Source organism: Diabrotica virgifera, chromosome 9, assembly GCF_917563875.1.
Source record: "Diabrotica virgifera virgifera chromosome 9, PGI_DIABVI_V3a".
Classification (NCBI taxonomy): domain Eukaryota; kingdom Metazoa; phylum Arthropoda; class Insecta; order Coleoptera; family Chrysomelidae; genus Diabrotica; species Diabrotica virgifera.
Genome location: NC_065451.1, coordinates 23391466 through 23404022, shown reverse-complemented (window position 1 = coordinate 23404022; position 12557 = coordinate 23391466). Strand labels below are relative to the sequence as shown.

Genomic DNA, 12557 nt, shown 5'->3' with positions numbered 1-12557 from the left:
AATGACCATAGTTGTCGAGACACGTAAATTTAAATAAAAAAAAAAGAAAACATAAGAAGAACGTGCCATGTATGTAGAAGACATAAATGGATGGGTGACAAAACGGAAACAGGAGTTGAACGAACACATTAGTAGAATGGCAGAGGATAGGATAATACGAATAGCACGAGATAAGTCACCAAATGGACGAAGAAGTATTGGTAGACCAAGAAAAAGATGGTGCGATAACTTAAACAATTAGACAGCAACCACAAATGGTCCCTTCATATCGATTCGTTAAGTAAGAGACTCGCCTCAGCTTGCTATGCAATAAGATCTCTCTCAAGGGAACTCAATTTAGTATCTTCTAAAATAACATATTTTTTGTTGTTCGAGTCTCATCTTCGATATGGTCTTCCTTTTTGGGGTTCTAGTACAGCTGCTCAATTTGATGTTATTTTTAAATTGCAAAAAAGAGCAATAAGATATCTGTTTGGCCTCAGAAGATCTACACATTGCAGAAGTTACTTCAGAGATCACGGAATTTTAACACTTCCATCTTTATATATATTCTAGAAACGGTTTGTTTAATTCGTAAACACCTTCATGTCTTTCCAGCAAGGCCCAATCATCTTTACTCCACCAGAAATTTAGTCTTTGACATTTATTTGCCGATTCCATCCACTGAGTTAGTAAAGAAATCTATATTATATTCTGCAAAGAAACTGTACAACCATCTCCCGTTACAACTTAAATCTGCAACATCTTTCCCAAAGTTCCGTAAAATGACAAAAGCCTATCTATCTAAAAGACCATACTATTCAATAGAAGAATTTCTTAATGAATAACTAAGAAAATTGGGTTTCATACGCAGTAGCATAAACTTGTATTTCAAATTCCTTATGTATTTTTTTATTTGTTTTAAGTATGTTCAATTTGCAATTTATATAAATTTTGCAATAAATTGTTTTTGTCTTGGCTTTTATATCATATATTATACTGTACATATATTGACGATTTATCTATTTTTAGTAAATTGTAGTTGTTATTTGTTATTGATATAATGTTTTCTCTTGACTGAATGTAAGCTTTGTCCATAAAATTGTAAAAATTTTCAGTGACAATAAAGCATATTTCTATTCTATTCTATTCTAATTTAGGAGGGTAATATTGAAGAAGAAACAGGATTTAAAGCCTACATACAAGAAGGAAGAAGAAGAAGACAAAGAAAGAGAGTTTAAGATTTAGTTACTATACAGAGACCATCACCATTCGCTTAGGAACATTAAATTTAATCCTCTTGGACTCCTCAGAGTTACTCGTGATGTGCAGAGATATACTATACTCCGTTTGAAAATTATTGATAGCACAGTTTTTACGACGCCATTTGTACTGCATGTTGCATTGTACTTGAACTTCGAATAGGTACAGTGTAACATACCATACAAATGACCTGCATCGTAAAAACTGTGCTATCAATCATTTTCAAACGGATTATAACTGTAAAATTCTGTTTAAAAACAATTTATTATTGTTTTATGTTTTATTATGTTCCGTCGTTACTTTACATTAAATAAGTTAATATATTTACAGATTTACTACAAAATGTTATTTAACACCAAAGACTGTTCCCTATTGGTACAACGAAAATCTACTTCTGTTCCTAAATTCCACGAAGAGAATATATGAAGAGAGAATATATTGTAAGGTTAGTGTAATTTATTACAATTATGTAGTATTAGTTAGTATAACCATTATGCATAAATATAATTAGAACATGACAAACTCTAATTTATATCTCTTATTTTACATTCGTTTAAACTTTTAATAAAAATTAATTTATTGGGTAGGTAATAAAAATTTCACAGTGACAGCCTGTGTTTTATTTTAATCAAGAGATGCGTCTCAATCCATGTTTTGTGTTTATGTTTTTATTCTTAATAAAATATTATATTATATTCTAGAGATTCATATTTGTGTGTTTCCTATTTAGTAATATTAAAACCTTTTTATATACTTGGCTTGGTTGGTGTCACGGACTCCGCAAATTTTGTAATCCATTTTAAAAATAGTTCTAGGCTATCCAGGTACCTGAAATTTCAGAATAGCTTAGAATTAGCTAACAATGCAATATTTAACTGCTATTATACAGGGTGATTGATTAGAGGGGTAAAGCTCCGTAGATCCGTTATAGTAATAGATAGCGATAAAAGTTAATAACAAAAATTGTAGCTAACGTTGAACTTCACAGTAGAAAATTAGTTAGAATGTTACAGGTTGTCCGATCACATAGTGGCAGATCAAAGGTATGTTTTTTTAATAGAACACCCTGTATTTTATGTTATATTCAAAATCTTCTTAACTTCTTCATTACAAAAATATATAGGTTTAGTATGTTATACAGGGTATTTATAAAGTTATAACCAATTTTATATAAAAATCATAACAAGTTTAACTCCCTGTATAAATAATAATAAGCACAACGGCAATCGTTTATTGATGCCAGATTTTTTGTTTATTGTCAAAATTTTCATAAATGATCGATATTGCTAATTTTCTCTATATTGAATACAGGGTGAGTCAAAACGCAAGTACATTATTTTCTCAGTAATTTTAAATGAAACACGCTGTATTTTATATCACTATCGAAAAGTACTATTACCGTACGTAAATATGTAATTTTTGTGTAACATCTCTATGTCTAAATTTATTAGTTTTCGGTATATTTTTATTTTCAGAGCAAATTATTAATTACGGGTATAAATCTATCCAAATTTTAGGTAAGCCATGACTGAATTGTCTAAAACTGACATTTTACTATTGCTGATTATCAATCTGTAATCAAAGTTGCTACAATTTTTGTTATTAACTTTCATTGCCATCTATTACTATATCGGACCTACGGAACTTTTCCACATTAATCAATCACCTTGTATGGATAAATCGATTTTTTTTAATTTCAAACTATTTTAAAAATGTGACTAATGCAATGATATTTTAAAGTACGTTAATAAATCGATATCTACAAATTGATGGTGGGTCAGTGGCATTAGACTGCAGACCGAGAGTTCCCTACTTCGAACACGGCTGTTGCGTATCTTTTTTAAATTTTTTAATAAATAATTAAAAGTTGATATACTTAAAATTCATATTTTATGTTAATTATATATATATATATATATAGTGGCTAAACACCCCTTTAGGGGTTACGCCGCTTACGCTCTCTAGATCTATGTTTTGAGGTAGATCAGTCCTCATGTTCGTTATTTAATTTTCTCTGTTATTTTTCTCCACTCTTTCCTGTCTCTGGTTTTCCCTTTCCAATGTCGTATGCCCGCATTGTTGAGATCACTTACTACTTCTTGTAACCATGTAGATCTTGGTCTTCCACGTCTTCTTTTGCCAGCTGGTGTCCATTCCAATATTGAGTATATCGTCGTAGTTGATCCGGATCTCCATATGTGTCCTAGCCATTTTGCTCTTTGCTGTTTTATTTTACATACTATATCCTCCTCAATTTCTTCCAGTAACTCAAGGTTCGTTCTTTGTCTAAATTCATTGTCATTTATTTTTATTGGTCCTAATATTGCTCTTAGTATTTTTCTTTCTTGTATTCTAAGGTTTTCCTCTTGTTTTTTTGTCATGCTAAGAGTTTCGGCTGCATACATCATCGTCGGTCGAATTATTGTTTTGTATACTTTCATTTTTGATTTCTTACTTAATAACTTATTTTTAAGTAATTTTTTATTTGCATGGTAGCTCTTATTTGCTGTAATAATCCTTTCTTTGATTTCGGTTTCTCTTTCTCCATTGTTTGTTATTAATATTCCTAAATATTTAAATTTTTCGACTTCTTCAAAAGTGTATTCTCCTACTCTAACCTTTCTGTTTTCAAAGTTTTTGTCAAATCTCATTATTTTGGTTTTCTCTTGGTTTATTTTTAATCCCATTACTTTTCCTTCTGTTACCATTTCGTTTAACATTCGTTCCATTGTTTTTCTATTTTTTGTTATTAGCACAATATCATCAGCGTATGCTATTATTTGTCCTTCTCTCGTTCGGAGGGTGCCTTTGTTGATCTTCCTGACGACGTATTCTAGGGCAAGATTAAACAGAGTTGCTGATAATGAATCTCCTTGTCTCACCCCTTTATTGATGACAAATTCTTCTGTGTCGCCTATTTGAGTTTTTATACTAACTACAGTTCTACTCATTGTCATTTGTATTAATCTTCTTAATTTATGTTGTATTCCCATTTCTTTCAGAGCTACCATTAGTTTTGATCTATTTATTGTATCAAATGCTTGTCGAAAATCTATAAAAAGCAGTTCAATTTCTATTTTATATCCATGAGCTTTTTCCATAATTTGTTTAACTGTATGTATGGCATCTGTTGTAGACTTTCCCTTAACAAATCCGCATTGATAGTGTCCTATGATATTCGTGGTAGCTTCGGTCAGTCTTCGTTGTATTAAGGCGGACATGATTTTATATGCTGTGTTTAATAGCGTCAGTCCTCTGTAGTTTTTACACATCTGTTGATCTCCTTTTTTATGAATCGTGATAATTTGTCCTTTGTACCATTCTTCCGGCATTTTTTCTTCGTCCCATATGTCTTTTATTAAATTGTATAATCTATCTTTTAATTCTTCACCACCATATTTTATAAGCTCCATATTGATACAGTCCGATCCTGAGGCTTTACCATTACGGCTGCTATTAATAATTTCCTCAACTTCCTCTTTTGTTGGTATTTGTAGCTGGTTTCCTAACATCATTGTCTCTTCTCCTCTGTTTTCATTTAGGTCTTGATCTTGTTGTTCTGTTAATAATTCTTTAAAATAGTTAGTCCAAATTTCTTTATACTCTTCATCGTTTTCTGATACTTTTCCATTTTTATCTTTTATGCTTTTTATCTTTCCTTTAAACGTTTTGTTCTGCTCACTAATTTTCTTATAGAATTCTTTTGTGTTTCTGTTCTTACTCTCTTTTTCTATTTCTTTTATCTTATCATCCAACCACTCACGTCTAATTTTCCTTATTTTTTTCTTACATGCATGCCTTATTATATTGTATTCTTCCCTATAATCCTGTCTATTTGTTCTTATCCACATTTGTCTCATTTCTACCTTCTTTTTTAACATTTTATGGCATTCTTCATTATACCATTCTTGTCTTTTTTGTTTCTTTTTATCCCTACGTGTACTTCCGCTGTTTCATTTATACATTTTTTTATATTTCTCCATTCTGTTTCTATATCCTTTGTAGGTTTAGATTGTTCCTTCAGTTTTTTGTTCATGTCATCAGCATATTTAATCCTTATGTCTGGAGTATTCAGTTTTTCTACGTGCCATTTATTTTTTGTTGTCGTGTTTTTTAGTGTTCTTTTGACTTTTTGTCTTACTTTTGCAGTCACCATAAAATGGTCTGTGTCTGCATGTGCACCTCTGTAGGACCTCACGTCTGTTACCGATGTTTGCTTCCTTCTTGTAATCAGAATATGGTCTATTTGTGACCATGTTTTTTGGTCTGGGGAAATCCACGTCACTTTATGGTATTTGGGATGTTCGAATTTTGTACTAACGATAATCATATTGGTACTAGATGCTAGATTACATAATCGTTGGCCATTGTCGTTAGTTTTTTCGTGTATTGTGTGCTTACCTGCTACTTGGTTAATGTAGTCTTCCTTACCTATTTGGGCATTAAAATCTCCCATTACCAGTATTGTGTCTTCTCTAGGTAACTTCTCCATTTCTCGTTCGAGTTCCTCATACAATTTGTCTTTTTCCTCCGCAGTAGCACTTTCAGTTGGGGCATATACGTTTATGATTGATATATTAAATGGTTTGGCGTTAATTCTCAGGTAAGCCATACGTTCATTTATTGGTTTAAATTGCATAATGTTATTTTTTATTTTTCCCATAATTATGAAAGCAACTCCATATTGACCTTGTTTTTCATGTCCCGAGTACTGTAGTGTGTAGTTTTTTCTATTTATTTCTCCTTGACCTGCCCATCTGATTTCTTGAATCACTGCAATATCAATTTGGTATCTTTCTAGTTCTGAGACGATATCCTGCATTTTTCCTGGTTCAAGCATTGTTCTGATGTTCCACGTACTTATTTTTAGTTGATCACATTTTTTCGGTTTTTTATTATATTTTTTTGTGTTCGTATGTTTTATTTTATCTAATCTGTTCAGGTCCTTTTCCTTTGCCATTTTCGTGTCCGTTTTTTGTGTTGTATCCAATATTTGTTTTTTTATCAGTTTTTTGGCGTGTCCTGCTTTGCCCTTTCCAGTTCATTCTTCTCTTTGTTCCATTTCCATTCAGTCCCGTCAATAATTAATTTTTGATAACCTACTCTAGTGTTCTTACCGTTTTCTTTTTGAAATTTTGCAATTCTCCGTATTTCTTGTTGTATTTTCATCTCTTCTTGCGTTAGATCGTTATTGATATATATTTCCGGCTTTGAATTCCTTAGTTTGTTTTTGTTCTTCATAATTTTTATTTTTTCATTTTTGTTTTTTAGTTTTACAAGACATGTTTTGTCCCCTATTTTATAAGCTTCTTCTATTTCTACTTTAATACCTAATTCTCTTTCCACGAAATCTGCCATAACCTCATTGACTACATTTGGGTTATTTGTATCCATCGGTAGACCCTGGACAATAACATTGTTAGCTTTTCTCTCTTTCTCGAACTTTTCTACCTTCATTTTCACTATCTTTAGTTCCTGTTTCATTTCATCATTTTCTTTTTGTAGTTGTTGGTTACTTTGTTTGAATTCATTTATTTCTTTTCTTAATTCTCGGAGGTCATTTCTATATTCTCGTTGTTCTTCTTTTATTCCTTTTACCTCCGATGTTAAACTTTGTGTTTGATCTGTTAAATTTTGCATCATTTTTAAAAGCTGATCAATTTTGTTTTCATCTTTCTGTTGTTTGGTTGGTGTTCTGGATAGTTTCTTGCTCTTGTTAAAAATATTGTCTGCATCTATCTCTAGACTTCTCTTTTTACTGTCTTCTGAGGTGTAATCATTATCACTATCCACCATTTTTTATGTATTTGTACTCTATATTAAAGCAAGCGATAAGCTCTAGTTCCCCAGTCGACCCGGCGAAGGCTCTAGAACTTCTCAAGCAATAATTGAGTATGACTTTAAATATATTAAAATTCTTTTTACTTCGAAATCTTGTTTACTTAGTTTATTATTAATTGATTGATTTCCTTTCTTGGATTTTTAAAACTTTTTGGAAAACCGGCAACGTCGCTTTTAATTTGATCAAGACTTGTTCTCTTATCTGTTGTCAAAAGAACTGGAATTTATAAAATGTCGTTTGTTTTGATTAACATAAAATGTTCTATAAGTTACTTATAGGCCGATTTTTGCCACTATTTTTTGCACTTTAGATAGTTTATGACCTTATACAAATGTTCGCATATAGTTAATATTTTATTTCGCACTATTACCTCAAAAATCGGAATAAACTCTGGTGAAAATGTTTAACACTTTTATTTCGCACAATGCGTTGTTGCCACTCTATAAGTTAATTATTATACATAAATATTATATATTATACAATTTTAAACAACCGTGGTATTATAAAAAGTACTTTTTTATACTAGTGTAATTTTTGGAATTATAATTTTAACAGTTAATACACCTACTAAAAATTCATATTTTAGTCTTTCGAAACATTTTGTGTCCTGTATATAACAAAACCGTGGTATTACAAAAAGTACCTGCTTTTTTATTATAGTGTAATTTTTGGAATTTTAAGCATTTTATATCGTCAAATTACTTTATATTCCCTCCTATAAATAATAAAAAGGTTTTATTATAAAAAAGTTCTTTTTTATAAAAGTGTAATTATTTTGGTATTATTTTTCCCATTTAATTGTGTGGCTTGGGGTGTAGCCCCATTTTAATCCACTCCCTCTACCTCCCGGAATTTTACATTTGGATATTTCCACAATCGATTATTTTCTTGCTATTTTTCTATCAAACAAGGCTACTCATACAAAATATGGCTTTTATTATGTATTTATGATGATAACATCCATTCCATGTCTATAGCTCTATATCTAAAGTATATCTAAATTATATTTATAAGCTAAACTATTTTTTGTGAAATTTGTAGACTATCTAATTTTTAAATAGGAATCAACCATAATTGTTTTAATTGAAAAGACGATTTCCGAAATGTAAATATGTAGTTAGGCCTAATGACCTACACTCTACACTGCTGACACGAGTTCTAAAACTAACATAACAAAAAGATACCTAACTAGAAACAAGATAAATGAGAAACGACATCAAAAGTTCGGACAGGAGAGAGACAACAAATAAATGGGTGCAATTTTAAACTAAATTAGTCAGATTATCAGACAGGCATTAAATAGAATAGTAAGAATAGTAAGAATAGCAAGAATAGTAAGAATAGTAAGAGTAGTAAGAATAGTAAGAATAGTAAGAATAGTAAGAATAGTAAGTATAGTAAGAATAGTAAGAATAGTAAGAGTGGTAAGAATAGTAAGAATAGTAAGAATAGAAAGAATAGAAAGAATAGTAAGAATAGTAAGAATAGTAAGAATAGTACAAAATAACTCGCCCATCTGTCTAACACTAGAAAGTAGGCTCGGGTCACTAATGCACTTTTGGTCTTGAAGGTGCCACTACTTAGCCGTTGGAGTTAATGGTCAGGGTTGCAAGAAAAGTAGAAAATTGAGTATGTGATATTAAGTCACACTAACAACAATAATCATCATTACAATATGTTCATATTCAATACCCCATGTACTACCCAATTAAAAAATATTTAATTGTTCAATATATTTCCCAATTTATTTTAGTTTTTAATAGATAACATTTAACTTATAAAAACTGTATTCTCTTGCTTAACAATTTTTGTAAAACTTCGCAATACTGATTCTGGTCTAAACTACTTACTGATCTAAATTATAAATCACCTTCTTCTTTTTTACGTTACATATAGGGCAGTCAATGAGGGTATGTGGCTCCGAATTCTATCCTACTATATCGATCTACGTGATATTTTCACAGTAAGTAGGGAATAGCCCAAGAAACAAAGTCTACCCTATGCCGATGTGTGCTTTTGTTTTGGGGCGGTTCCCACCCCTTCTCGGGGGTGGAAAATTGTTTGCTTAAATAACTACGGAAGTTGCTAGAGAACCTAATACTAAGCAAAAACTGTTCTATATTTTTTTTTTCGAAAACTCAATACTTTTTGATTTATTCATTGAGTTATTCATGAGTTATTAATACCTGCCTTAAAAACTATGCATCTAACTAAAAGAACTATATAAAACATTTTTGTAGCTTATAAAATAACACAGAGTTTCTTTCGTTTATAAATCTTCTAGTTATAACACAAAAAGAGATATGGTAAGTGAAAAGAACTTGTTTTCTTGGTGCATGCTCAAATCAGTGTATTTAACTTGAAATAACAGAAAAACGGTCGATTTTAGATGTATAATACTACCAATAACTTTTGTTGTGCTTGAAAAGACCTTTAAAATAAGCAATATTAAATGCCGATTACATTCAAACTATGCGAGATAAACTGTAAGAAATTTTATGACTAACGTATTTTAAGAAAAAAATGAGAAGTATATTTAACCCCTCATCCACAAGAATTTAAATGCATCGTTTTCCTTCTACAATACATTTTACTATAGTGTTCTTTTTATGTTCAAAAAGTTGGGCGGGTTTAAATGGTTTTTGAAAAAAATAAGATCAAATTATTGAGCGCATTTTTAAATTTTCTTAAAAATCTTCTTTTTCTTCATGTAACTCGAAAATGATAAGAGATGCCAAAGAAAAAGATGCCATACAAAAATGAAGGTTTCTTCTAGATAAACATTTTGATTTTATTTTTTATAACAGTATCTCTTATCATTTTCATGTTACATGGAGAAAAAGAAGATTTTTAAGAAATTTTAAATATGCGCTCTATAATTTGATCTTATTTTTTTTTCAAAAACCATTCATTTTAAACCCGCTCAACTTTTTAAACATAAAAATGACACTGTAGTAAAATATATTGTAGAAGGAAAACGATGCATTTAAATTTTTGTGGGTGAGGGGTTAAATATACTTCTCAATTTTTTTCTTAAAATTCGTTAGTCATCAATTTTCTGCAGCATATCTCGCTTAGTTTGAATGTAATCGACATTGCTTATGTGAAAGGACTTTTCAAGCACAACAAAAGGTATTGGTAGCATTATATACATAAAATCGACCGTTTCTCTGTTATTTCAAGTTGAATACACTGCTTTGAGCATGCACAGAAAAAACAAACTCTTTTTACCTACCATATCTCTTTTTGTGTTATAACTAGAAGATTGAAGAAGGAACGAATCTCTTTGTATTTTTTTGAGCTACAAAAATGTTTTATATAATTTTTTTAGTTAGAGGCATTGTTTTTATGGTATTCGCAAAAAACCGTTTGAAAAGGTATTATATTTCAATGAAAATGGCCAATTTTCAACCACGAATAACTCAAAAATATTGAGTTTTCGAAAAAAAAAAATATAGAACAGTTTTTGCTTAGAATTGTGTTCTCTAGCAACTACCGTAGTTGTTTAACCAAAAAATTTTCCACCGCCGAGATGGGGTGCGAACCACCCCCAAGACAAAAGCACACATCGGCATAGGGTAGACTTTGAATAAGGAGATATTTTCAGGTTATTCCTAAAATTTGATTAATATCAATGCAGTAGGATAGAATTCGGAGGTAATAAACTGTTCTTGCTCTCATTGACTGCCCTGATATCAGAATTATCCGTTGGCGATCACCTTTGCGAAGGCTTCTCGATCTTCTGCAATATGGAATAATTGTCCTGCATTTGATCTCTTAGTCCGTTCACGAATGTTCTTATCCAAGAAACTTGTCTTTTTCCTACACCTTTATGGCTCTCTATTTTGCCTTTAAGGTTCGGTTGTAATATTTTATATTGATTTCTCCTCACTATATATCACCATTTCCTGGTGTTTAACAGTCTTTGGCACTTCACTATCTTTGTTGACCCTGCTTAGTACTTCTTCATTAGTTTTTCTTGCTCCACATGAGATCCACATTCTCAATGCTTCAACTCTGTTCATGAACGATACTTTTAGTGTCTACACTTCTACACCTTACAAAAGTACAGACGAAACATAGCACTTAACCATTCTTTGTCTTAATGCTAAACTGAGATGTTATTGTAAAGAAATTACTTCATTTTCATAAAAGTAATTTTAGTCATTGCTATTCTACGTGTTATACGTTTTACCTAAATAACCTACTGATTCATAATTTACATTTCAGGAAAAATTCTTCCCACGTAAATGGTCAGAAAGGATGTGGACGGAAGTAATGTATAAAGAACGGCCCACGCATTTTGTTTCATCCGTGGATATTCCTGTACCGGATATTTATATACCTTTAGGAAAAGTTGCTGCATGAGCTCTATAGATACCAAAGAGTAATGGACTTCCTTACATTCCTTAGTGTACAACAGTTACCAGTATATAAATAGCCATGTTAAATTTGATATAATAGTTTTTTGTCATTTCTTACTTATAATGTATATTTCAGAATTATAAAATAAAATCTACCAAGTTTTTTTCTAGCCTTGAACATTTCTACCAAGAGATTTGAAGATGGAGCTAAGAGTTAGGTTGACTAGGTGCTACGTTTTCTTTGTCGTCTACGTTGACTTTATTTTATGGAATGGAAGAAATGCGGCATCAATGAAAAAACTGGAACCATTCGAGCTGTGAGTGTACAGAAAATTTTTTTAAATATCATGGACAGAATAAGTTACAAACAACGAGGTACTGAGAAAGATGAATAAAGGAATGGAAGTCTTAAATATAATCAAGACAAGAAAATTTGTATATCTCGGACATATTACACATAGAAAGAGACACAATTTGCTCCAACTCATTATGTAGGGAAAGATCCAAGGAAAAAGAAGCATAGGGAGACGTAGAATATCATGGATGCGCAACCTAAGAGAATGATACGAATATAGCTACTTCAAATGAATTATTCAGAGAAGCCGTCTCTAAAGTCCGAATAGCTATGATGATTGCCGATCTCCGTCGGGGAAATGGCACCTGAAAAAGAATTTATGTATATTTAGTTCAATTTTAGGAAAAAGGTATACTTTGAGTATACTCTGAGTCAGCAGGTTTAAGTACCTCGGGTCCCTCATTAGACAGAAAGGAGGATATGACGAGGAAATCAATCGGAGATTGGAAATAGCACGTAACGTAATCATAAAACTAACTAGTATATGGAAAGCATAGCATTATCCCAACAAAATAAACGGAAACTGAAAGACTAAGTTTTCAATTTAATAGCACATAAAATGACACAAAAAATATTACTCTACATCCCACCAGATCGAAAAAAATGGGAACCTTCTCTGGTTATACCTCCGAGGCTTCTACAATTTGCAAGCAATAACAGATGCTGAGACTAAAGAAGGTGAGGGAATTTTACAATTTATAATTCACGTCCCATCTGCTAGACGCGGTAAAGTTCCAACGGGAATGGTTCCCTT

The 12557-nt window shown here is 31.2% G+C and overlaps 1 protein-coding gene across 1 annotated transcript in view; it reads left to right on the top strand.

Annotated features, from left to right (window-relative positions):
- The window catches only part of LOC114324322 (uncharacterized), a 45400-nt gene extending 33797 nt beyond the window's left edge, over window positions 1–11603 (top strand). The window contains exons 3-4 of the mRNA XM_028272128.2: window positions 1573–1687; window positions 11315–11603. Of these exons, the coding sequence (XP_028127929.1) occupies window positions 1573–1687; window positions 11315–11452 (253 nt within the window). The 3' untranslated portion in view covers window positions 11453–11603. The remainder of the gene's footprint in view (window positions 1–1572; window positions 1688–11314) is intronic.
- The last annotated feature ends 954 nt before the right edge of the window (window positions 11604–12557 follow it).